Source organism: Marmota marmota, unplaced genomic scaffold (genome assembly GCF_001458135.2).
Source record: "Marmota marmota marmota unplaced genomic scaffold, marMar, whole genome shotgun sequence".
NCBI classification, from domain to species: Eukaryota; Metazoa; Chordata; class Mammalia; order Rodentia; family Sciuridae; genus Marmota; species Marmota marmota.
Genome location: NW_025999991.1, coordinates 10,837,264 through 10,862,179, shown reverse-complemented (window position 1 = coordinate 10,862,179; position 24,916 = coordinate 10,837,264). Strand labels below are relative to the sequence as shown.

The 24,916-nt window shown below is 48.0% G+C and overlaps 1 protein-coding gene across 5 annotated transcripts in view; it reads right to left on the bottom strand.

Moving 5' to 3' along the window:
* Nucleotides 1–2,651: 2,651 nt before the first annotated feature.
* Atp9b (ATPase phospholipid transporting 9B (putative)) overlaps nucleotides 2,652–24,916 on the bottom strand; it is a 244,536-nt gene continuing 222,271 nt past the window's right edge. For 4 of the 5 annotated variants that reach the window (XM_015499591.2, XM_048806675.1, XM_048806676.1 and 1 more), the window contains 10 exons: nucleotides 22,982–23,071; nucleotides 20,549–20,693; nucleotides 20,213–20,277; nucleotides 19,087–19,242; nucleotides 18,825–18,889; nucleotides 16,351–16,459; nucleotides 6,487–6,544; nucleotides 5,559–5,762; nucleotides 4,125–4,157; nucleotides 2,652–3,069 (listed from right to left, as the gene is read on the bottom strand). In XM_015499591.2, the coding sequence (XP_015355077.1) occupies nucleotides 2,933–3,069; nucleotides 4,125–4,157; nucleotides 5,559–5,762; nucleotides 6,487–6,544; nucleotides 16,351–16,459; nucleotides 18,825–18,889; nucleotides 19,087–19,242; nucleotides 20,213–20,277; nucleotides 20,549–20,693; nucleotides 22,982–23,071 (1,062 nt within the window). In that variant the 3' untranslated portion in view covers nucleotides 2,652–2,932. The remainder of the gene's footprint in view (nucleotides 3,070–4,124; nucleotides 4,158–5,558; nucleotides 5,763–6,486; nucleotides 6,545–16,350; nucleotides 16,460–18,824; nucleotides 18,890–19,086; nucleotides 19,243–20,212; nucleotides 20,278–20,548; nucleotides 20,694–22,981; nucleotides 23,072–24,916) is intronic. The other variant, XM_048806674.1, reaches the window with a different exon arrangement.

The following is a 24,916-nucleotide window of genomic DNA, read 5'->3' as shown; positions in this document are numbered from 1 at the left end:
GTTGCGGGGCACTGGCTCTGAGCGCTTCCTGTCGGCAGGCTCCACCTGCCCCAGCCTGCTGCTCTTACACTGTGTCTCCCTCCGTATTTATGGCATTTCTCTCTGTACGCAGCACGTGGTTAGTTTTGCTTTTTATGCAGCCTGATAATCTGCCTTTGGCTAAGCATCCACTGCATTTAGGAAAGTGATTTTTCACCCACGACACTGTCCCCATCTTCCCACAGCTGCGAATCTGGACTTGCTCAGCTGCTCCATGAAGACAGTGCCCTAGGCCTTAGAGGTGGAGCAGTGAGTGTGTCTTTCCACTGTAGGCTCTTCGTAGGGCCCTTACCGGTACAGGAAGGGTGCTTGTGACCCCTTACTCGACCTGTTTTGGCTCCATGGGGGGTGGTACAGGCTTTAGGAACGTGGTGTTGCCCTCTGATTTAGAAACACTGGATAAAAATGCAAGATGGTCGCAAGCCTAAAGGAGGATGAGGTGTGGAGAGCAGCAGCAGAGTCCACCCACCAGCCTGCCCACTCCACCCTGGCCCCTCTCCTGTCACCTACTTGCCCACTTGGCCTTCCTGTCTGCACTCTACCCCACCTGCCCTGCCCCACCTGCACTGAACACAGGTCTCTTCCCTGTCTCTGCACAAGTGGCTACTTTCTTCTCTGGTCTCAGCATCAACCCTACCTCTCTGAGGAGTCTCCTCTAGACTGTCCTGGCAGTCCCTTAACTCTCATCTCCATGTCAGCTTTCCCCTGCAGGGCCACATTTGCCATGTCCCTAAATGCACCTGACACACAGTGGGCACTTGAGACTCCTGTGCTGAGAGCAATCTCCTCTCCTATGAAGCTTCTGATGGAGGAGGGTTGAGGTCAACCCTGAACCATCTAGATGGCCTTCCTGTGCTCCAAGACAAGAGTGGGGTCCTCCAGAGGCCTTGAGGGGGCTGGGCAGCATCTTACAAGCAGGAGGCTCGGCTAGAGAACCTCTGACAGATGCAGCTGAAGAACTCAGGACACAATGAGGTTGTTCCACAAACTAGTCCTCACCCGCCCGAGGGCACCATTGCCCTCTTGAGCTGGTTCCTAAACCTGAGCTGGACGAGATCCAGAGACCCTTTATTAGGCAATTATTTTGTCCCATCTATCAGAACCAATATCACAAACTCCCTCTGAGCAGCTTACCATGTGCCAGGTGTCTGCCGGCTGCTTCCTTCCTGTGAATGGCCTCATTTAGCCCCAGAAGCCGCATTTTGCAGTGATTCTCCTCGCTTCACAGAGGGGTTTGACTTCACACATTCTGATTTCTAGAAACTCATATTTGGCCATTTCTCCTTACTCTCTGTATCTAAGGCTCACAAAAGCCTCATGTTTTATTTAAAGATGTGCAAAAATGCTATTCCAAAGGCTCACAGTATTTAGATTTTCTGTTACAAGTGTTAGTCAACCTCCCACGTGGGTGTTTGTTTTATTTTAAAAACAGCAGAGGCAAGAAATGTCTAATCTGAACTTGGTATTCTGTACCCAGATCCATGAGTGATGCCACGTCAGCACACAGGCCGCGGCATTCCTGTGAACCCAATGCCCTTAACTCAAACTGTGTGAAAGAAAGGGCAGGGGCATGAACTCCCAATCCACCAAGACGGTGGGTGTCTGCAGGACCCTGCAGCTCAGCACACTCCTCCAGCCTGGCAGCCCCAGACCGGACGCTGCTGGGGAAACTGGCAAAACAGTGACACCTTGTGGGGGATTTGAGAAACAGCATTCTCTGGTCCCAGGTCCACCTGGGAATTCTGAATGCTCAGGCATCCAAAGATAACCTGCCACAGGCATGTGATCCAAAAGGCACATGTGACGATATATGGGAAGGAATACACTTTATTGTGGCACTGAGCCTCTCCTTTGAAAAGCAGCACTGACATAAGCCTAGGAGGAGGTGGCACCACAGACACAGGGCTTGTTGGGGGCCACCCCCACGGTGCTGCCCTCAATGGGTGGGCATTACACAAGGATGGTGGGGTTACATTCAGTGGGTGCTCAAGGTGAAGAACAGTGTGGTGCATAAGACACCTGGTGCAGAGGACTGCAGACTGTTCTAGAAAACCATCGACTCCTTCCTGTAAGAGGCCAGGTGCTCGCCAGCAAGCTCCCTGGAGGGCTCCTGAAACACCCTGAGAAGGGCACAGAGCTGGGGCAGTTGCGAGGACCAAGCCCTGGCCCACAGGCTCTTCTACCCGAACACCAGCAGCAGGGCCATGGCACTCCAGGGAGCTGCTGGTGGACACCTGGACACCTCCTGAAGCCTGGGCTGGGGGGCTCTTCCACCCTAGCGCCAGCACATGTGTGTGTATCACAAGTCCCCCAGGGACACCTGCTACACAGCAAAACCTCTTTCTGAGTGTGATTTTTGCAGACATGAGAGGACATGGAGTATGGACACACTATGGAGCAGCAATGCCTCTGACAAATGGCTCCATTCCCAGCGGCAATGTAACTGCAATCAGAGATGTCACACCATCTGTCACCTGGGTTTTTCTGGGAGGAGCACACTCTATGCAAGAACATACAACCACGTGAGTGCCCAGCAGAGAGCCCCGCAGGAGTCTGGAGGCTCATCATGGCCGTGGGCGGCGGCAAGGGTGGCTGCAGGGCAGACAAGCTTCCCCAGTGTGCAGACTTTATTGTGCAGGGGAGTGGCTTTCACATTCCACATCAAAGGAGAATCCGAGTGCTGGGGAGCTGCAGAAACCACTGCCAGCTCTCAGAAGGGCAAATCCTTTACAGTAGCAGGGAAGGAACAAGACTCCTTTCCAGTGGAAGCCCCGTGCTGCCTCAGTGGACATCAAAGAGGAAAGGGCAGGCCCCAGCCCCCTACCTCCCACCTCCCACAGGAGCCAGCTGAGAGGCCTACGGTGCCTGGAGGCCTCTGGCAGCTGCCGACCGCTCAGGAGCTCAGCTTGGAGTAGCTGGGAGGAGAGAGCTTGCGCTTCAAGTACTTGAGGACGTAGAGTGGAAGGCAGCTGACCACAGTGATGGCCGACACTTTCCACAGGAAGGGCACGGTCGTGATGAAGGCAACATCTGTGGGGAGGAGGCAGAGTGTGAAAGCTGCCAGGACTCCCAGCCCAGGCCACAGCTGCAGACCTGCCCCACCACCCCCCAGGCCTCCACTCCAGCACTACGCCCTCGCCCAGCAGGCCTAACTCAGCCTTGAAGGGTCTTCGTGCATGCTATTTACCTGTGTCTGCCACACACAGTTCTTCTCTCAACAGAAGGAACAGGGGGCCGAGCACTAGGAAGGGGCTGCACATGGCCACCATATATGGCTAGTGGTTCAGGCAGCCTATGGCAGGATTTGCACACTGCCACGTGGCTCTGGGGAAGATGCCAGTTAACTGGCCTCTGCTCTGTCTGGCTACCCTGGCCAGTCTTCTTCTTGAGGCAGAGCCAGCTACACGGGGTCTGGGGCAGCTGGCAGGTCCCTGCGACACGGACGCTCAGATGCGCCAGTCTCAAGTGCTTCTCAGCCCACCAGTCCCAGGCATCCTCACTCTCACAGTCACCTCGAACAAGCCTATTCACCACCCCAACGAGACTGCATGGGTAAAGATGGCTGCTTTAAGTCCGCAGGAGAAGAGACTTGTGGAAAAACCTGACATCTGTAGTTCCATTCTACACACAGCAGAAGCCTTTTAGATTGCCCAAAAAAAAAAAAAAAAAAAAAAAAAAAAAAAAAAATAGAAAGATCTACTTACTAGGAGTTGGGCTTTTATAAAAATAAAGAATGTAGGGAAAACAGCTGCTGTCCATACAATGGGCTGAAGCCAAAAAGAGAAGGCCACAGGCAACCTGACCCACATTTTGAGACACCTGGGAGTGCTTTTCAGGAGCTTTGCTACTAAAAACGTGAAAGGCCAAAGTTCTAGGGCGGGACACATAGTGGCTCCCCTTGCCTCCGGCCTTCCACTCAGACACCAAGTACCCAGAGGCAATCCCAACCCCCCAGGCTCACGTGATGTCTGAGTCAGTGGGAAGACTAAGTCAGGGGAAGACTTTTGTTATCAGATAAGTATCTCCATCAACATTTTTTTTTTCTAAATTTCTATACTCTTGAAAGAAATCATAACTTCACCTACCTAAGAAAGCTCCAAAAGATACTCTGCCTATACCTGTTCCGAGAGAAAACAGGAGTAAAGATCATGAAGGACCGATTAAAGCAGACAGCAGGACAGTTTCAGGTGGTTAGCTACTGATTACAGAAACACATTAAAAAGCAACAAAAATGTCAGTATGAAATGCATTTGTGACTGGCTTTAACCCTGTTATTTTATCACCTACTGCCATGCAACTTGAAAATATAGCTGAGATGTGTGATTAACTTCCTATAACTTAACAGCAAGCACCCAGATATGCCCCACTGGGTCTGCAGCTAAACCTCCAAGTGTGCTCCACCTCAGAACGCAGCTCCCCTGAATGCTTGCCATCCTGGGGCACGATGGGGCTCCATGCACCTGTTCATATCACTTAGACATGCTGCTACTCTCCAGGCCTGGCTCAGAGAAGCAGGTTCAGAGGGGACAGGTCCTGCCCAAGCATGTAGTTGGGGCTCTATAGCTCCCATTTATGTGTGTTGATGATCATACAGAAAAATACAGCAAACATTTATTCTCCAAAGACAAACAGCTAAGCTACTCTAACTAGAAAGAAGCCCTTTCTTATGTGCCATAGGCGGGCTTTTTGTGTAACTTCTAAAAATTATAAGCACGAACTTTTAATATTTTTCCTGCCTATATGCTCACCACTGCATAAAGCAAAGCAGCAGAGTGGCAGTCTACACCATGCTTCTGCACTCACTCACTGCAGGTTTAATTCTGGGTGCTTTGAGGGCCCCACACTTTATGTCAAGGTGCAAACATCAGCACGCCAGCAGCAGAGGGCTCACATCCTCACCTGCAGTGCAGGGGGCATTAAATAGACTGCTGACCTGCCTGGGACATTCCCTAGGGTGCAGACCTGGAACTTTCTGCCCAGACCAGGAAGAGTGTCAACTTGCCACCTGCAGGCAGTCATGGTGTCATGCTCTCATGTACAGTGTGGAGGCAGTGGCTACTGTCTTACCCCCTGTCTTTGCCCCAGGAGACAGGGCCTTGACAGGCTCTGGGAAACGAGTCAGACCTGATGCTAAATGATTCTTTGCTCTCTGCCCTGATTTTAAACACCTTAAGAGGGAAGCATGCTTGGTCTTCCCAGCCACTGACCAATCTGGAGGTGGGTAACCCAGTGTTTGACCGTTGACATAGTCTCCATCATTCACAATCTCCAGCTGGAAGAGGCCTAGATTCTGGGGAGGACAAATGAGCTGGTGTGATAAAGTGGCCAAGGAGGATGCTTCAACATCTTTTAAAGCCAAGATGATGGAAATCTTAACTTTACAGGTGAATGCAAGAAATTTTTTCTTTGCAGAAAAATAAATTTTGTGTTGTGAAATTGTCTAATATGGGTTTTATTGTGATCTACAATTTAAGGCCATGTTCTGAGAGGTAACAATAACAGAATGTTCAAAAACTTACCAAAATATTCATTTAGAAAGGCGAGGGAGGCCACATAGCAGCCCAGACTGAGGAACTCGGCCACAACCATCAGCCAGTGCCATGTCCTGATGGTCAGAGCCACCATGAGCAGCTCAGTCAAGACCAGTGCTGTGAAGGAGATGGCCACCACATGCACAAACTCAGCCTCGAAGAGCACCAGGGCCCCGAACATGAGAATACCTCCTAGAAAACAGCACACAGGTCAGCTGGGGAGCACGCTGCCCACACACCCCACACAGATGGACAGCCTGGTCATACTCTGGACTGTGGCATCAGCCAGCTCAGCGCCAGGCAGAGGCTCACAGACATCTCAACACCTGCAGGAAGGACGCCTCCACCGAAGGCCGCATGTGATCTATGTGCCGGGGGATAACCACACTTGCAGCACCCTCACTTTCCTGGAGCACCCACAGAGCGGCTAAGGCATGTGGCTGTGTAAGCCAGCTTTCCTGAGCCCTTGTCATCATCACATATCAAAGAAAGCCATTGTGCAGGGATAATGGGAGGAGTGCTTGTTAAATTTCTCTGGATTAACATTTGATTAAAAGTATGTCAGTTTTTTGGGGCTGGTGTTGGAGCTCAGTGGTAGAATGCTCACTTAGCATGCATGAGGCACTGGGTTCAATCCTCAGCACCACATATAAATAAACAAATAAAATAAGGACATTCTGTCCATCTACAACTAATATACATATTTTAAAAAAAGGTCAGTTTTTAACTGACATGCATCATTTAAAAAATACCGATCCACATGTCTGGAGTTATCAATTTACAAGATAAACGGAAGGCAATATTTAACTGCTGATGAAATCTTAAGCTGTTGGGATTTAACTTGCAGGTGAAAACAACACTGCTAAGAGAAGACCAACAGAAATCTTTGGTCCAGTGAAACCAGGGCCTGTCTTACCTTGGTAAATGCTGATCAGAACCCAGATGAGGAAGGTCTTGAAGGACAAGGATCTCCCCTAGGGAAAACAGGGGGCAGATTTATCAACAGAGAACGGCATGCTTTACTCTTCTGTCCCCAAGGAATCAGGGCTGGGGTTTCTCAAAGGCTCAGGCCCCCAGCCCCACTGTGCACACTGTCCCCAGGGTCTTCCAGGGAGCACTCTACTGAATGCCTGAGTCTGGGGAGCATCTGACCTGCTTTGTCCATAGGGTTGCATGATTCCTGGCCACAGCCCTGCGTCCCTGGGTCCTAGTGAGCCAGGAAGAGCCCTCGGTAGACAAACTTTTAAATGAACTAGGGGTCAAAATTATATTTGTAATAAAAATAACTTCCCTTTACTTCTTTGTTTCTTGGGAATAAATATTCTTGTATTTACTTTCTAGTGTCTTCAGACAAAAAATGTACAAGACATAAGATCTCCTCAATTAGAAGAGTCCACGGCAACTCAAGTAAAAGTTGATTGGGCCTTAAATGGAAGAGCTGGCGGTAAGTCAGGCCTCTGCTGACAAACAGAATGGCTTCCTGCTGGCTCCACACTCTGAACTGCATGCAGGTTACTGGGGGTGCATCACAAACCAGGGCCTGGCCTGGTTGTTCTACTTCACCCTCTCCTTGAGATTCTCCAATCTGAGGAGGAAAGCCAGCCAAGGACCCAGAGCCCTGGCTTTTGGTGATAGAGATTTGACACAGGAGGCCCTGCAGCACTACAGAGAGTTGGGACAGGCCCAGAAGAGATCACCTGGCGCTGTGGCTTCTGTTCTCAGCAGTGTGGCATCTCACTTAAGACAGGCAGAACCTTCCACAGGTGAAGAAACCCCAGAAGCCTGCTGGCTTCCTCAAGCTCCCACTGTATGTTACTGGTGCTCAGTGATGACTTATCAGAGTCCAAAGTTGTGTATTTGGTTTGGGGCTTCCCTACTGAGGGGACAGTTTCTTATGACGAATGGATAGCCAGATGACAGTCATGGGGGCCCTGGGGATACCAGAGGACACAGCAAGGATGCACATACCAGACAGAATCTGGACCCCGGCACTTATCTTCCTGGTGGCTGCTGGGACATTTAGCAATAAGAATATGCCCAAGAGAAAATACGTGTGCTGAGCAGAACTCCAGCTGTAGACCCACAGAAGCCCACCAAGAGCAGGTGTGTGGACTTGAGTTCTATTACTGTAAAGGACAGTGATAGCTCCATTCAAGCACTTCCCTTGGCTACGAGTGCCCACCTGTGGAGCAGCTGACTGAGGCCGAGTCCTCCATATGTGAGTGTAAGAAGCAAGATTCAGACATATGGAATTATTAAAAGGTAAGATTTAAAAAAGCAGAAACAAACACTGACATATTTTAAGCAGGTTCTCTTAGTACATATTTCCTAAGTACATATTTCTGACTGGACACTAGTCAACATTTAGTCTTTAGTCATGGGAACCATCTGTAATTACACATGTAGCAAATTTTACTTGAATAATTTAAAAGTTTAATTTCTTTTCTTTCTTTCTTTCTTTTTTTTTTTTTTTGGTACCAGTGATTGAACTTAGAGGCACTTAACCTTGGACGACATCTCCAGCCCTTATTTGTATCTTTTTTAGAGACAGGGTCTCATTCACTGAGTTTCTTAGAGCCTTGTTAAGTTGCAGAGGCTGGCTTTGAACTTGTGATCCTCCTGCCTCAGCCTCCTGCAGTGCCACTGGGATTCAGGCATATGCCACTGTGCTTGGCTTTAATTTCTTTCTTTCTTTATTTTAGTTGTTGAGGGACCTTTTTCTTTTTTTTTTTTAGTTTGCTTATTTATATGTGGTGCTTGGAATCGAACACAGTGCCTCACATTTAAGAGGCAAGTGCTCTACCACTGAGCTACAACTCTAGCCCCATGGCTTTAATTTCTTGAAATAATAAAGATATATTATAATTTATTGATATAATAAATATTTTCCTTGTAATCAGATTTGCTGAAAAGCTTTCACATTACTTATGTGAGGTAAATACCAATTTAGGTTGAAGGTTAAAGGGGCGTATACTATTTCTCTTGTCAGCTGCAAACATTAATAGATGCTTGTTTCAAATAGTATGTCAAATGGCACCTCTTCGGAAGCTTCTATATCCGAGCAGACTGAGCAAGTCATGGACTAATGAGCAGACTCAGAGGGATGGGCAGAGATAGCCTTGATCTTGACATGGAAGCCCACTCACAGTCCGTGTAGCTTACGAGACAAAACCTCCCTGCATGTGTTGGAGGAACACACACGGAGGCAGCACGTTTCCTGTAAACAGCTGCTCTTCCTGGAGAGGAAAGAACTGTCTGTTGCTCTGATGGATGGATTCACGTGTCTGCCACACAGATTCCACAGGACCACAGTCTACGCAACAGGCGCACATGCGAGCACCTGGGATGAGGACAAAGGTCACCTGCAGTCAGCCCCAGCGAGCACACCCTTTCTGCCATGTCCCTGGGCTCTGAATCTAATCTACATACCTCAGTTTCCTCTTCTGTGAAACAGAGATGACAGTAGTACGGACCTCATGCTGATTAAATAAATTACGCCATGAAAGGAGATACACACAAACCCAGAAACAGTAAATTCAATAAACGCTACTGCTGTATTGCCAATTAAACATTATAGACTTAAGAAGATTTGTTTCAATTATAAATGCACCAAAAATGCAAAAAATGAAATCAAGAATTTTAAGAAAACATTAATCCACTTTGAATAAATTAGAGTACAAAGAGTCAAGCTGTGTGTAACATGTGTGGATCACACTGACATCCATGTTGACATGTGCCCATGAGCACATGAGTGGATGAGAGCCAAGCTGCATGTGACATGTGGATCATACCGACATGTATGTCCACACGTGCATGCTGCATGAGTCTGTGTGGAAGAGACTGCCATGCACACAGGTGATGTACTACCTGTTTGGTTGAAGTTGGGACCCGTAGAGGGACGTTCCAGATGCTCAGAAACATGTATCTTTGTTCATTACCACTTTTCTCACTACTGTGTTCTCCAGCCCTGTCTTCTCAACTTACAACACAAAACCTGGTTGTTATATTCACATAACAATAATTTTTGATGAGTCTTGAGAAGAAAGATGAAAGAGGCAATTAAAAATGAGAGACAAAGGGCTGGGGTTGTGGCTCGGTGGTAGAGCACTCACTTAACACGTGAGAGACACTGGGTTTGATCCTCAATAAGGCACAAAAATAAATAAATGAAATAAAGGTATTGTGTCCAACTACAACTAAAAAAATAAATATTTTGGAGAGAGAGAGAGAGAGAGAGCGAGCGCGCACCAGAAACTCTCCAAGGGCTGCATTGACTGGACGTCACCAGCTTTCCAGAACCCTGTGTCCTGCTACCTGGCCAGTTCCTGACTCCTCCTTGGTCTTTGATGACCTGGACACTTCTCAAACCACCAATCAGATCTGTAGAAGCCCTAAATCTGGGCCTGCAGGATGTCTCTGAAGGATGGATGAGGCAGTTGGGAAGGGACTCCACAAAGGGCTCCAGCAGGACACCAGGGCATCCACTAGCCACCAAGGAGCTACTGGCTTGTGCTGCCGGGGCTCCGCCTCTGAACTGCTGTGTGCGCCTTGGTAACAGTGAGCACCTTGGGGAAGCCAACTTCAGCTGAGGCAAAAGCAGTTTCTCTTCAGTCTCTTTCCGAAGCTCAGTTACCCTAAGGGTGCTCGCTGACAGCGGCTCTGGGGGCCCTTGATTTGCCTCCCTGTTCCTTTGCTCCTTCACATTTACCACTGGAATTCTTCAGAGGGGAAGGGGCTTCTGTCTGCGAATCAGCCTGGATCGGTTTGTTTACTGTATACTCTTTGGTGGTAATGAGACTGTCATCTCTTCTATTGCTGACTGGGTCCCACTTCAGCCACTGGGAGGTCTTTGGGGTTGCTTCCTATGCCCTTTTGGCATCATCCCCATCATTATTGATTTTTTGAGCAGTTCCTTACTTTCTGGTATCATGGTGCTCCTACTTGGCCTGGCTCACAGGTCTGCTACTTGTTTGTACCTATTCTATACCCAGGACACAGGGGATTTCCCTGTGAAAGTGCATGTATCACAGGATCCTACAGGCTGTGTACTGCTGTCTCTGGCCTCTCAGCAGATCCCAGGTCACTCAGGCAGCTCCTGCCCTCCCACCCACTCTATGTGATTGGGTGCTGATACATCTACCACAGCCTGGTCCCTTCTGAGGCAAGGTCCCAGGGGTTCTGGCATGCACAGGCAGGTGTGCACACCACAGTGCCAGATACAGCAGCCCCTTCTGGTAACCCCCCTCTACCACTGATCTGCTCTGGGACCTACAGTTGTATATCTCCCAGGTTTCAGGCACCGGAATCCAAGCAATGTGGCATCGGGCTCCTCTGCACAGTAAGAGGCATTTAAGACTCTTCTGTGTGGGAAGACTCAAAGGTCATACTCCTGCTGTCCCCATGCTACCTCAGCAGGGCTGCACCTTCCCTGGAATGCTCATCCACTCACTGGCCTGAGGACATCTGGCTGCTTCCAGTTTGGGGCAAGTGTGACAAACTGCCACAAACATCGTGGACAGAATTTTAGTGAGCACAAGTTTTTGCTTCTATTGGTTAGACAGTTAGAATAGGATTGCTAGGTCACATACACATTATGTTTGATTTTATAAGAAACTGCCGAACTGTTTCCAGTGGCTGTCCCACTCTGCATTCCCACCAGCAGAGTCTTCCTGCGGGGTCACGTCCGTCCCCCAGCTTCCAGACTGGCAGTGCTGTGTGTTTTGGCCATTCTAACAAGTGTGTGGTTCTATCTCACTGTCACCTAAGTTTGCAACTCCCTGAAAGAAAAATGACGTTCAGCATTTCTCATGTTTATTTTTACTTGACGTCTGTACATCATCTCTGGAATGGTGTCAGTTTAGATTTTTTGCTCACTCTTAAACTGGGATATTTTCTTGTTGAATTTTAAGGGTTCCTCACATACACGAACAGTCTTCTGTCCATTGTATGACTTGAAGTGTTTCTCCCAGTCTGTGTCCTGTCTTTTCATATACTTAGCTCTATCACTCACAGAGCAAAGGTCTGTTTTATCATGTTTTCCCTTTATGAGTCCTGCTTTTGGCCTTATGTCTTACTTAACAATGTGCTGCCCGTCCCAAGGTCATGCGTATTTTCTCCTGCATTTTCTTCTAGAAGGCTTACCATGTGCATCTAGGCCATGGTCCACTGTAAATGACCCTGCACTTGGGATGCTCTTGTCGCATGTGGGTAGCCAGCTGTCCTGACACCATTTGTTGGTATCACTCCTCCTCTGCCTGACTTCCTGTCAAAGGCCAGTAATGCCTATGGGTGCGTTTCTGGGCTCTCCTCTGTCCTACTGACCTCCATCTATCCTCTGCCAATCATGCACTCCTTGGTGGGCTGTTTGTGTATCAGCCTGGATGCGGTTTTTACTGCACTCTTTGGTTACAATGAGACTGTCATCTCTTCTGTTGCTGACTGGGTTCCACTTCAGCCACTGGGAGGTCTTTGGGGTTGCTTTCTGTGCCATTTTGACATCACCCTCATCATTATTGACTGATTAATCACGTATGGCCCGCAGTACAGCAAGCCTTGAAAGCAGGTAGTAGTCTACCAACTCTGTGTTTCCTAAATTGTTTTGCCAAACCCAGTTCCCTGCTTTTCCATCTGAAGTGCAGAATGTGCCTGTTGACAGTCAGCAACATGCAGTCTCCCCACTCATACACGTGCCACCACTGCCTACCTGTGGTGCTGCACGGTTCTAGAACATGGGGCCTGCATGTGCTCTCAGAGCTGCCCTGAGTGCTCAGCCTATTTGTGTATTACTGCAAATGCTGCAGATGGTGCTTACATTTCTTCTGACCTCATTGTTTACTGGTTGTATACAGAATTAGAAATGACTTATTAAATTTTTTTTCTTTCTTTGGGATTTTGTACTTAGTTAATTTTGGCACCTACAAATATTTTTATTGTCTACTTTCTAATCTCCATGTCTTTACTTTCTGTTTCTTGCCTTATTCACCATTATTTTAAAAAATTATATAATAGCACAAATATACATTTCAAAAGATAAACGCATTTTGAGTTGGGCATGGTGGCACACACCTGTAATTCCAGTGACTCGGAAGGCTGAGGCAGTAAGATGCAAGTAAGGTGAGCCTCAGCAATTTAAGAGGCCCTAAGCAACTTAGTGAGCCCCTTCTCAAAGATATGAAATAAAAATTAAATCAAAAGGAAGGTCTAAGAATGTAGAATGGTGTGTAGGAATGTAGCTCAGTGGCAAAGCATTCCCAGATTCAATCCCCAGCACCCTCCACCCCGTAAAAAAATCATTCTGTGAATATTCTCTAGAAAAGAAGAAACAGTGGAGTGGTTCTAGTAGCTGGACCAGGGGAACCTCAGGCTTATGTGAAGATCAGCATGCCATTACCTACTTGATGTCTTTGCAAATGGGACAAGGTGACAGGAAGAGTGACCTGGCTGGCTTTGCTGGGCATAGTCTCTTCTCTGGTCTTGCTCCTTGCACTTGAGACTCATTGTTTTTTTTTCCCCCCTTGGGTATCAGGGATTGAACTCAGGGGCATTTTTAGAGACAGGGTCTCACTGAGTTGCTTAGTGCCTCGCCATTGCTGAGATTGATTCTGAACTTTTGATCCTTCTGCCTCCGCCTCCTGAGCAGCTGGGATTACAGGCGAGGGCCACTGCACCTGGCCTTATTGGCTTGCGTGTGTGTGTGTGTGTGTGTGTGTGTGTATTTTTTGGTATTGGCGACTGAACTCAGGGGTGCTTTACTGCTGAGTCACATCCCCAGCCCTTTTTATATTTTGAGACAGCCTCACAAAGTTGCTCAGGCTGGCCTTGAGCCTCCTGCCTCAGCTTCCTGAGTTGCTGGGATTACAGGTGTATTTAGCTTCTTTGGAGGTCACAGGCATCGGGCTCTATGGAGGTGACTGCAGGGTCATGAGGTGTGAGTGCATCAGTCTCCTGTTTCACTGACTGAGCTCAGCATGAGTACAGCAGAGTGATTCAGAGCGAGTCCTGGGCCTCAGAAGAGGACGCTCAGTGCTGCTGCTGCAAATACATCCATACAGTTTTACGAATAAGAAAAGCACAAGTTGATTCCTTCACTCCCTCATCCATTTGCTGACTACCATGACCACACCTGGTAATGGACACCAAAGAGCTGGTGTAATTTAGGCCACAGAGACAGAGGAATAAGGACTGGCTGACCTCATTAGAACAGTAAGGCAGATGTGTGATACTTGCATCATTTATACTTCTAGACTGAAATGAATGGTAATCAAACACAAAAGACCCAAGATATTTTACTGAAGAGTACAGTACTTCCTCTTGGATGTGCAAGGGCTGTGCCCACCAAAAGAAATCATAGATTTCCTGTGCCTCTGGATGAGTGGTGTGGCACATGCTGGATAACTATCTGGGGATGATCATTTGCAGTCCATGCCTTACTCCACACTGCTGTCCTGTGATTTACCAGGGACCAACATTTTCTTTTCCTGCTATTATGCAGGCTTGCCAAGAGCAGGGGCTACACTTGTGTTTTCCAGCCTTGGTACCATGCCTGCTGCATCAGGATGCTTGCTTGGTGTCCTGCTTCAGCATGGCCAGCCTCTGGCTACCAGGGTTATTAGAGAAGGTGAAAAGAACAGCTGTACTGGTGCATTGGCAAGTGATCAGAAGAAGAACCTTCAAAAACAGTTCTTTAGCTTCAGGAAGGAAAAACCTTCAATTCTACCAACTTGTGGTTGAGCACTTTTGTATTCAAAGGGTTTGAAGAGTACTAGATTTTTAAAGAAACAGAGACTACAAAGATAAAAAGAATACAGATTTTCAGATCTTAATGAAATTTAAGAGAAAATGAGAGATGGAATTCTTGTCAAAAAAATGTAGGATCAGTGTGTAGGACACTGAAGCGTTCTGAACTCCTGGCTGCCTGACGGAGACTCAGACGCTGGCTGAGATACAGCTCAGTCAGATTGTGTGCAACACCCTGTTAAGTGGGGTCATCTAATGACAGCAAGCACTGACCCTGTGGCTGGAGCCCAAGGCAAGAGCGGTCTGGCAGATGCTTGGTGCCTGCCTGCAGCTCTTGTACCTGGATAATTCAGATATCCACAGTGGATAGGACCTGAGTCTGCAGAGCCGGCCACAGCCATGTGATGCCTGGTAGCTTGTGCTTGCTGTTGTTACCTGCGGATGAGCATCCTCCTTAACATGGAGGTCCTGACTCTGCTGGGTACCAACTGCCTAGGTGTACAACCAGAAACTCTGGGCTTCTGCTTGTGAGGAAGAGACGATTTCTGCCTGCTAGCTATGAACGAGCATTGAACAAACACTCCCAGTCTCGGGAAATGGGGCTGTGCATAAGCTATGGAAACAGATTCTTTGCAAAGCTCCCTGTGGTTCTGGACCACTGGCCCCACTCCGTACCCTCACAAAGGCTTCGTCATTTCAGCATATCAACCACAAGTCCTCTAGTTGCTGAGTGCACAGCTTGGGGATCTCCCTGCTGGTCACGACATTATCAGCATGATAATAATGCTTGACATTTATACCTAGTTTTGTGCACACAGCTGAAGTAGGTCTATCTGTCCTGATAAAAGACATAGAGGTTTTCAAGAAAGTTCACAACCCCTTTTCCATCAGATTAGTACAAAAAAAATGTAATTCAGAAATTCAAAATGTAACATGACTCATCAAGCACTACTCTGGGTAGCTAGTGAGCAAGGCCACAGTCTGGTCTTAGCGGTAGGTGGCCTAAAGTTAATTAGTGACTAACTTGACAAGAATCTAGCCTGTTAGTGGTCAACTGGACTAGTCATCCATCATTTCATGGTTGGCTGAAATAGTTAATTCCGTTAGTGATTAATAGATTAGATTTTGGTCTGTTAATGTGGTTAGCTGACTAGCATCTATAAGGATCAGCCGGGCCGGAGTCTAGTCTGCTAGTTAGCAGTCAGCTGGACCAGAATTTTGCTTCTTGAGCACTGAATTCTTTCCTCCCTATTCCACAATACTAGAGCTCTAACAACTCTGAGTTTGACTGAGGGCTGGGTGGGTTTTGTTCTCAGTGGTGGTTCAAGAGAAGCTTTCAATGTGGAAAATTTCAAAGCAACCAGAATTTATATCTGGAGAGCTGAGATTTTCCTCTACTGTGTCCTTAAATTTTCCATGAAATAAAAATATGCTTTCATATACAAACATGATAAACTCAAAACTGCCTTCAGGAACATTTGACTCCTAACAGAGCACACTGTCAAGGAAGTAGATCCCTGTGCCGTCAGTCAGGGAAAGCTGCCAGGTGGACTTTCTCCTCACAGCATCCCTGCACAGCAGCGCACACATCTCAGGGACTTAGACAACACGGCCAGCCACTTTTCAGATGGAATTCTGAACCAACACTAGAGACTGGGGATTATAGAAAATGCCTGGCCAATGATGCCATCGATTTCTAGTTTTGGGAATGAATAAATAAGAAGCACCTCTTTGGGAAAGGGCATCCATGCTGCCTGGGTGAAGCACAGGCAGTAAGGGTCCTTCACACAGAAATCAAGGCACAAGCTCTTCTCGGTTTCCAAGGATGCCTGCCCGTTGAGCTCACAGAAGCTCCAAAGGCTGTTAAACACATGTGTGCCATTGGAGCTCTACGGTCAACACTTGAGAGGTCCCCTCCCCTCTTTAACTCAAGAGGAAAAATGTCAAAACTGCAGAGGAGAAGTAAGAAGTATCTGCAAGGACAACGACTACCAACAAGACTTCAGAATGCACGTGTGTGCAGTCTGTGGGCAAAGGGCCATACCTTGGTGAGGTCTTTGTACAGCTCTGGGTAAAGAATCGCCATTTCTGGCTTTACATCTTGGTCCAACACCAAGGAGAACACTGGAAACATGGTGTAGATAGTTGCATACCTTAGAGGCCAAGAACATTTAGTTAGCCTGAAAAATGTCTGCAACACAACTAAAATTAGAGGTAGACTGAAGTTTCAAAAACCCAAGACATCCCATGAAAACAAGATAAAACATCGAAGTTGGCAACACAGTAAGATTATTTCTGATCAGTAGCATGTTCTGTAAGCCATAAATGCTTACTGGGAGTGGAATCCATTTAAAGATAAACATTTCTTATGAAACATTTGCAGGTTGAGGTCAGACTTCTCTGCAGTTGTCATGTTAACATGAAGTACCTAGTACCTCACCCAACTCCCCCAAGGGCAGTGTTCTGTCGCACTTTAGAATAGCCTTGCTGGTGGGATGCTGACGCAGACAGCGTCCCCACACAGAACCCTGCCGCCCACCTGCCTCTTCCTTCAGCCCAGAAACAACCTGTTCTCCATCTCTATCATCCCTACCTCTTTTGTGGACTACCACATGAACAATGGACCAGACGGCAGGCAGCCTTTGGGGTTCTCCACTTGCTTGGTCCCAGAAGGTGACCCTGGGTATGGCTGCACCAGCATCCTGGTGGTAAAGGGGCCCTGGTTGCTTAGCCATTCATTTGCACACTGTGGGGCACTGTGGTTACCCTGAGTCTGGGGTTATCACAAACAATACTGCAGTCGACATTCACTGCATGAATTTTTCTTGTGAAGATAAGCTATCATTTATTTTGGACCAGAGTACCAACTGGGATAGCCTGTGCTGGGTGATATGGTAGAGGCAGACTCGGGTTAATTTTGGTTTGTTGAGCTCTATGCTGGAATGTGGCATGTCCATGCCACATACCACCACCTGAGGCTCCATATTATAACTTCCTGTCAGATGAGGACACGGAGTCTCCTGTGACTGGGAGGCAGTATGCACTCCCAGTCTGAGATATGAGGCCCTCTTCCTTTGAATCATGCCATTCTGTGGTCACATGTCCACATTCTCTTCTCTAGCACCAGCTCAAGGTGGCAGTGCTCAGGACCCTGAGATGGGAGATTATCCTGGCTTGCCTGGACAGGCCAGTATGAACACACGGATCCACAGAGGGGGCGCAGTGCTCTGTGGAGACAGGCAGATGCACTAGGAAGGGCAGTAGGATGCAGCGTTGGCTTGGAGGGTGGGTGGGGTGAGGGGAGGTAAAGTGGGGTGAGGTGGGAGCCCTAGGCACGGCAGGCAGCACTCCCACTGGCTCTGACTGGGATGCGATCAATGCCCGGGCACCTCACATGGAACAAAAACCTAACACTCGCAAGGACCGCCATTCCTCTGTATCTTGCTCACATTACCAGGAATTCTGGGGATTCAAGGAATGACCAGACAACACAGCACTTAGGATGCTCTTACAGACACTCATGTGTCCTCTGCTGCCCGGAAGGAAGCTGAGCACAGGGAGAGGTGCTGGTACAAGTGTGCAGGAAGCTGGCTGATGAGCCTAGCCTGGCCATGCCTCCCACGAGCAAGCCACTGAGCCAAGGCCTCTCCTTCTCCTCTTGACAATGGGGTGGGATGGGGATGGATGTAAGTGGTCACCAAGTTCCCAGGCTCTGCTCATAGGAGGCAGCCCTTTCTGGGGTAGGCGGTGATCTCTGCAGACACAGAGAGCAGCGGAGGCATGGCCACACACTAACATCCGTGCTGATGTCATCTCTCTGCATGACCACAGTGGGTGAGGGGGTGAGATCCCAGTTTAACTGCTTTTAGAGGAAACTCCTGTCTCACAGATATGGTGGCTAAGATCACCTAGCTTTACTCCAGCTCATGTGTGCAGCATGCTTTGGTGCACTGGATCTTCAGATGTGAGGTTTCACTGCTGCTGGGGACAGACTTCTAGTGCCTGTTCTGGAATAGGTCATGTCTCACCCAAATTTAAGGAGGCAGACAGCCCAGTGCCTTCTGTTCTGTGTGTTCCTGACTGGTGACTGTCAAGTCCCCACATGAAGACCCGCTTTCTTGCCAGGACAGGGACAGGCTTTGAGAGGCCTGCAGCTGGCCCAGCTGGCTCCATTCTGGGAATGACAGGCTCCACAAATGCTTACCCCTTGGTTCTGCCACTCTCATAAGCCATGGGGTTCTTTTATAAGATTTCAGCTCCATCCTACTTCCTGACACAAATTACAGCCTCCCCATGAACACACAATCTGTGTGAAAAATGAAGCAGCAGTCGCAAGAGGCACAAGTGTGCAGGTACTGCCCGGAGTTCCCCAAGCACAGCCTCAGCCTTCACATCAGTGGTGCTTATCCCAAATGCTGACTGTATGACAAAGGATGCAGAACTGCCCAAAATATCATTCAGTATTCAACACGCATTTTTCTGTTGAGTTGGGTACCATGAGCAAGGAACTGCACTTACCCCACCATGAGGAATCCCTGGTACAGGGGGACAGACGCAAAGTAGAAGACTGAAGAGAACACGGCCTTAAAGACAGAAAACCATAAGTTAGAAACAGGCGCTGTTGGTCACCTGAACATCATTTTGCATGCAGGTTTCTCAGAGTGAGTAACACATCTAATTAAAAATACGACATCCAATGAAGCTGTGATGCTGTCACAGTCGCTTCTAAGTGCTATCTGTCACCCTCTGCAGGCACCCTGGACACAAAAGGCCTAAGTACCTGCATCGTGGAGATAATGAGGCCCCTGTGCATGACGAACTGGCCGAGAGCTGCGGACCTCTTGTAGCTGTTCCGCCCGTGCACCATGAGCAGCCTGCCGACGTGTCTGAACTGTGTGATGGAAAAGTCCGCTGCCAGCGAGGCCTGCTTCCCCTCCTGGAGCAGAAACACACAGGCGCCTCTGCAGAACACTGTGCTGCGGAGCACGCACACTGTGAGCTGAGCTCGGGAGCTTGGCCCGGACAGATGGAAACCTGCAGCTCCTCCTGCATGGCCCTGGAAGCTCCCCACAGGGCATCCCGGGCATCGGGTGATGTGGGTGTATCAGGTCTGTACTGGGCACCTGCCTGCCCGCCTGCCTAAAGGTGCCTGCCTGTGGGCATCAGGAGGAGGTGCTCACAAGTGCTGCAGAAGAAATGGCTTTAGCAGTCTAGCAGCCGCACAGAAGTAAGGCAAAGGGACAGTATGGAGCACACCATTCAAGGCCCTTCCCCACACCTCAGCTCTGTCATGACTGCAAATTCTATCTCCTACTTCACAAAATTTGCTGTAAAACACTTCAGACAAAGCAGTCAAGGAAACAGCCAACTCAAGTTGGGTGAACTTTCCAGGTCTTTCTGGTATGTTCCTACTTAAGCCACGATAAGAGCTGTGGTCAAGGCTGGCAGGAAGACAAACCACAACCATGGTTCACATGGCCAGGAATTAGGGATGCCCATGAAGAGGAAGTGGTAGATAAACAGAGGAGAGCAGCTGTGGTACTGAAGAGACCAACCAAGGTGTGCTGGGGACAGTCCAGCCAAGCCCCATGCACAAGTATCTTAGAGGATAAGTCCCAGCAGGCCACGAGAACTGGGGGATGCTGAGGGCTTGCCAACCCACTTTGGTTTACAAGCATCTCAGACAGGCATCCAGTTATGGAGTAAATAACAGAAGGGCGTGACTCTGACCTACCTATCTCTTACTCAAGCACACAGCTCAGGGCTTGGACAAACGAGGACCTTAAACGCATGTGGACCCAGGAGGCACTGGTTCTGTGCAGACCCAATGCATGCTAAACGCAGGTGTGGGCTGTACATGTGCTGAGGATGTGATAAGAATACATAAAACAAAAAGACAGACGTACCTTTCCCTCAATCCCAATGCCACAATCTGCTGCCTGAATCATGCTCACATCATTTCCTCCATCACCTGAGAAGCACAAGAAGTTGGGTATTAAATAAATAGAGCACCTATCCATCGTCATGTTTTCTGTGTTACCAGTTGGGATTGTTTTAGGGAATCTTCAGTAACACGGATTCAATCAATCTAGTGCCAGGGATGAAACACGATTTTGCCTGCGACGTCAAGAAGCCAGCTGCTCTTAAAGTCTCACTGCTGAGGAGGGAGGTGGCATTCCCGCCCACCAACAGCCCTTCTGCTATGCCCCTCCCCCCGCCACGTGGAAGCCCGGGTGGCTCACCGACGGCACAGGTGCGCCTCCCCGTGTGCTGCCGCAGCAGTGTCACCATGTGGGCCTTCTGGGTTGGAGAGCAGCGGCAGCACACCACGGCGGGGCACTGGCAGGCCAGCTCCACGAGCTCGTGCTCATAGTACTTCAGACAGACCTGCAAGACAGAGCGCCACGCTCACTGTGCACTGCGCGCTTCTGCAGCTGAGCAAAGGCACGGAGCACAACAGGGGCTGCAAAACCAGGGGTCTTTCTGGGTCTCACCTGTGACCATGCCGACCCTGTGGGAGCTGGGGGGTGTGGCAGCCAGTGGGCCCACGGCCCTGTAAGAAGAGGAGGGGTGAGGTGGGGGAGACCAGTGCATCACGGCTGGACAACGAGGGCCACCAGGAAGGGCAAAGCACGGCGAGGGTGGTCAGGCCCAGAGCTGGTGGCCATGAGGCAAAAGGTGTCTCCAGGCTGATGTGACTGGGGCCAGTGTTTGGGCCACTCTGGGGAAAGCTGCTCAAGATGATTCCAGCCCCTCCTTCCCAGCACTGTGGTGATGAAGACACCTGACTGACCTCGGATATCAAGTGCTCACGACCCTTGCCAAGGAACAGGGGAGTCCACCAGCTCCCAGTGCATTCCCTTGGTCAAGAAAACCAGAGTCTCGATGCACTGCCTGGAGGGCACTGAGCCTGCTCACTCTCTCAGGAGCTTTGAAATGCTCTCCTCGCACGAAGGACAGGTCTCAGACTCCAGGTCCTCCGACCACAGGAACAAAAGCCCTGAGAAGAGAGTGCTTCTTTCTCCCCAGCCACTGGCTGCACACCAGAGCACACTGCTACCTGTCTGAACAGGGATTGTGGCCACTGGTATCTCTTGCCATCTTCTCTTCTGTTCTTGGGGACAAAGAAGCCCAAAGCCACATTTGCAGATACACCTGGTGACCGCAAGGTGCTCATTCTTGCACAACTTGACTGTTTTCGTTTCCTTTGCTTTGATGTTCTCATTTGCATAATTTTAAAAAAATATTTATTTCTTTTAGTTGTACACAAGGAAGCTCAGATAATGAATAGCAGGCACTAGATAGATGCAATAAAAAACTTAAATGAGCCAAACTTATAGCTCTACAAACACTGTTATTTGGAGACATGGCAACAAATAACAAAATATGGGGCCTAAAGGGGTCTTTGGCATATGTTAGGAACAGGAGGAGGATGGGAAGTGGGGGGCCACGGTAGGACAGTCTGGTCATTCACACCACATGCCTGCAAAACTCGAACACACACAGTAAGTACAAATGACACCAACCAACATGGTAGAGATAGGAAAGTGCCCTGTGCCCTTTCCTGCCGGGAAGAGGGCCCGGCACCTACAGGGCCATCAGAGAGGGTGTTGTAGAGAGACAGACTGTGACAGCCAAGGGACAGAGTGACCAGGTAACTGAGGAAGCACAGTGGCCATGGCTCCAGCTAGCATAGAGAGGTGCAGGGTGATGCCACTGGACTAATAAGCACTTCAGACTCTGGCTCACTAACTCTTCAGCCAGCTGTGGAGTCTTCCCCTGGACTCAGAGATGGGAACATAAAATCAGGACGCAACTGTGGATAGCACAGGACCACTTCCCTGGCCTGAGGAGGCATGTCTACTCAGGGGCCAGATGCAGCCTCTGCAACCTGAGAAAGGAGAGCAACTGAAGCGGTGCTCTTGGTGGCCAGAGGTCAGTAAGAAGCCTTGTGGTCTCAGGGCCAACCTCTGGGCATGTTGTTCTGGGAAAGCAGCACATGCAATCTGAGGTCATCGAGTACAGCACCCCATGCAGAAGTAGTGTGGAGAGAGGCGCCCATCTATGTAGCCGCCCCTGCCCAGGACAAGACCCAGATGCTGAGTGACACTACCACCTCAGGAATGGCCCACAGCCAAACAAGGCCAGGGCCTGGGTCCAGTCAAGCCAACTCCACCTGTGTGGCTACCTGCAGTCCTTACCAGGACCTGTGCACTCCTAGTACCCTGGGGTCAAGAGGAGGACAGATGGGACTAGAGAGTGCTTCCCCTGACTGGGAGCTCTCCGGTGACCCACACATGCCTGGATCACTGGCTTAGATAAAGACAGGAACCACACCAAGGCTGCAAGGAGGTGGAGCTCTTACCAAGGGGCAGAGATCCGGGTCAGCTGAAATCACCAGCCTTCAACAGTGGGTACAGGCCAGGACATGCTCAGCCCTGACTGTACAGTTGAACGTGCCTTATGGGTGATAGGAAAGCATAAGACAGCAGAGAGGCAGGGCCACCTGACAGCACATCCCTCAAGAAGCCCTGGATAACTATAAGGGACAGACAGACAGATACGTTCTATATTATTGTCCAAACTTGCCTCAGGAGACACATGCTGTATTAGGACCCAGCCTTGCCTCATGAGACAGACAGATAGACACACGCTGTATTGGGGCCTGGTCTTACCTCCAGGGAGTCTCCTGATATGACCAGTGCACAATCGTGCTTCCTTCTAAATGCATTCAGCTCCAAATGGGCCTCTCCTCGACTGGTCACCTCCATAGAGGAGAAAAGATTAGTACAGGTTAAAAGTCTTCAAAATTAGAGCAATAGACCAATAGGATGTGCTTCAAGAAATCACGGTAGGGTCCTTTGGACAGTGTCGAGAACCTCAATTGCTAAACAAGGTCCCTTCAAATTTCTACTGCACTCTCCATCGACTGTTAACAGACCATTTTTCGATTTGCTGCAAATAAAAGCAGAGAAAGCACCGCACCCAAGAAACACACCTGAGCGGTACCTGGGGCTGGCTTCCCTTCTGCTCAGGTCAGGCCGGTTCTGAGAGTAAATTCACCTGAGACACATTCTAGTGCCCTAAGTGAGGTGAGGATTTAGCAAGGAGAGAGGCAGAGTGGGGTGCAGGTGAGATGGTATTTAGCACCAGGAACGCAGCCAGTTTTTTTAAATAAAATAAATCACATTTATTATCAAAAGTTGCATGAAAGCCCACAGTGTTTACAAAAATGATTTTTTATATAAAAAAAATATTTTTGACTATATCGTAATATTTGTGGGGACACCACACTGTTGCTGTTTGGAGCCCTGGCTGGAGGAGACAGGGTCCTTGGCCACATGCCAGGGGAGAGGCACAACTGTCTGAGATCCTGGTGTTAAAGATGTGTCTTTTCACAATGTGGAGGAAGTGTGGGAGGCTTCTGTAAAATCCCCCGTTGTCTCTGCCCTGGTTTTCCGTCTATCCCATTTTGTTTGATGTCTGAAGGATTAAGCAATCTAAACGAGTAAAATTAATTCATAATCTTGGAATATCATTAATTTTTGAGTGAGAAGATGTCAGAAACTAAGGTATGCATTTTCAACATTCTTTCTGTGGAGATTTTATAGGGAATAAAATAAATGTTATGGGAGTGAAATGAATTAAGCTTCTCATGATCCAAATTAATCTCAAACTCATCTGTAAATAGGTAGGTTATTGTGAAAAATTTAATTTGTGGTGCTATAACACTGAAAAGTCAACAAAAATTGATCCAAAGTTTTATCAGAAGCATTAATAATTTAATTGCAAATAGTAGTCTGCAGGGCCTAATTTGTGATTCTATGCTTCAAAACAAAATACATTTACATGCAAATGACTCTCAAACAGCCATTTCTGTAGGTGTCAGAGCTGCATTCAGACAGCTACAGACCACAGTGTCTGTTCACTCACCATCAATCAAGGCTGAAGAACTTTTATTTTTGTGTGAATTAAATTTAGTCATAACTAATACATACAGTAAACACATAAATTTAGATAACTTCTATTAATTTTCTTTGAGTCAATTAAGGAAGAACATTTAATGTGAAAATGGCAATATTTTAAAAACATATTCCTACATTGTGTTTAGAATTTGTTTCACAAGAGCTACCTCTGAGCCACATGTAATATGTGTAACTAATTCAAAAATGTATGGTAAAATAAATATTTATTTTTATGTATTGGAGGTATGTCTATTTAAAAATAGCAATAAATAATACTAAGAATATAACAGAAAAATGCTTTTGAATTTAGAGCTTGGTCACTATCAAAAAGCCATCTTCTTTATTACATTTAATGTAACTAAAAAACTATTTTAACTTGTTTTTTATAAGTTGAGTAAGAAAAAAATGACAGCATTTCTTTTTAAAAAGATATTTAGTAATTGTGGCTGGGGCTGTAGCTCAGTGGTAAAGTGCTTGCCTCCCATTTTGAGGCACTGGGTTCATCCTCAGCACCACATAAAAATAAAGATACTGTGTTTTCATCTACAACTAAAAACGTATTTTAAAAAAAGATATTTAGTAATTAATAACTGCATATACATTTTTACAAAAATAACAGATTTTAAGTGTGAGATAAAACATTTA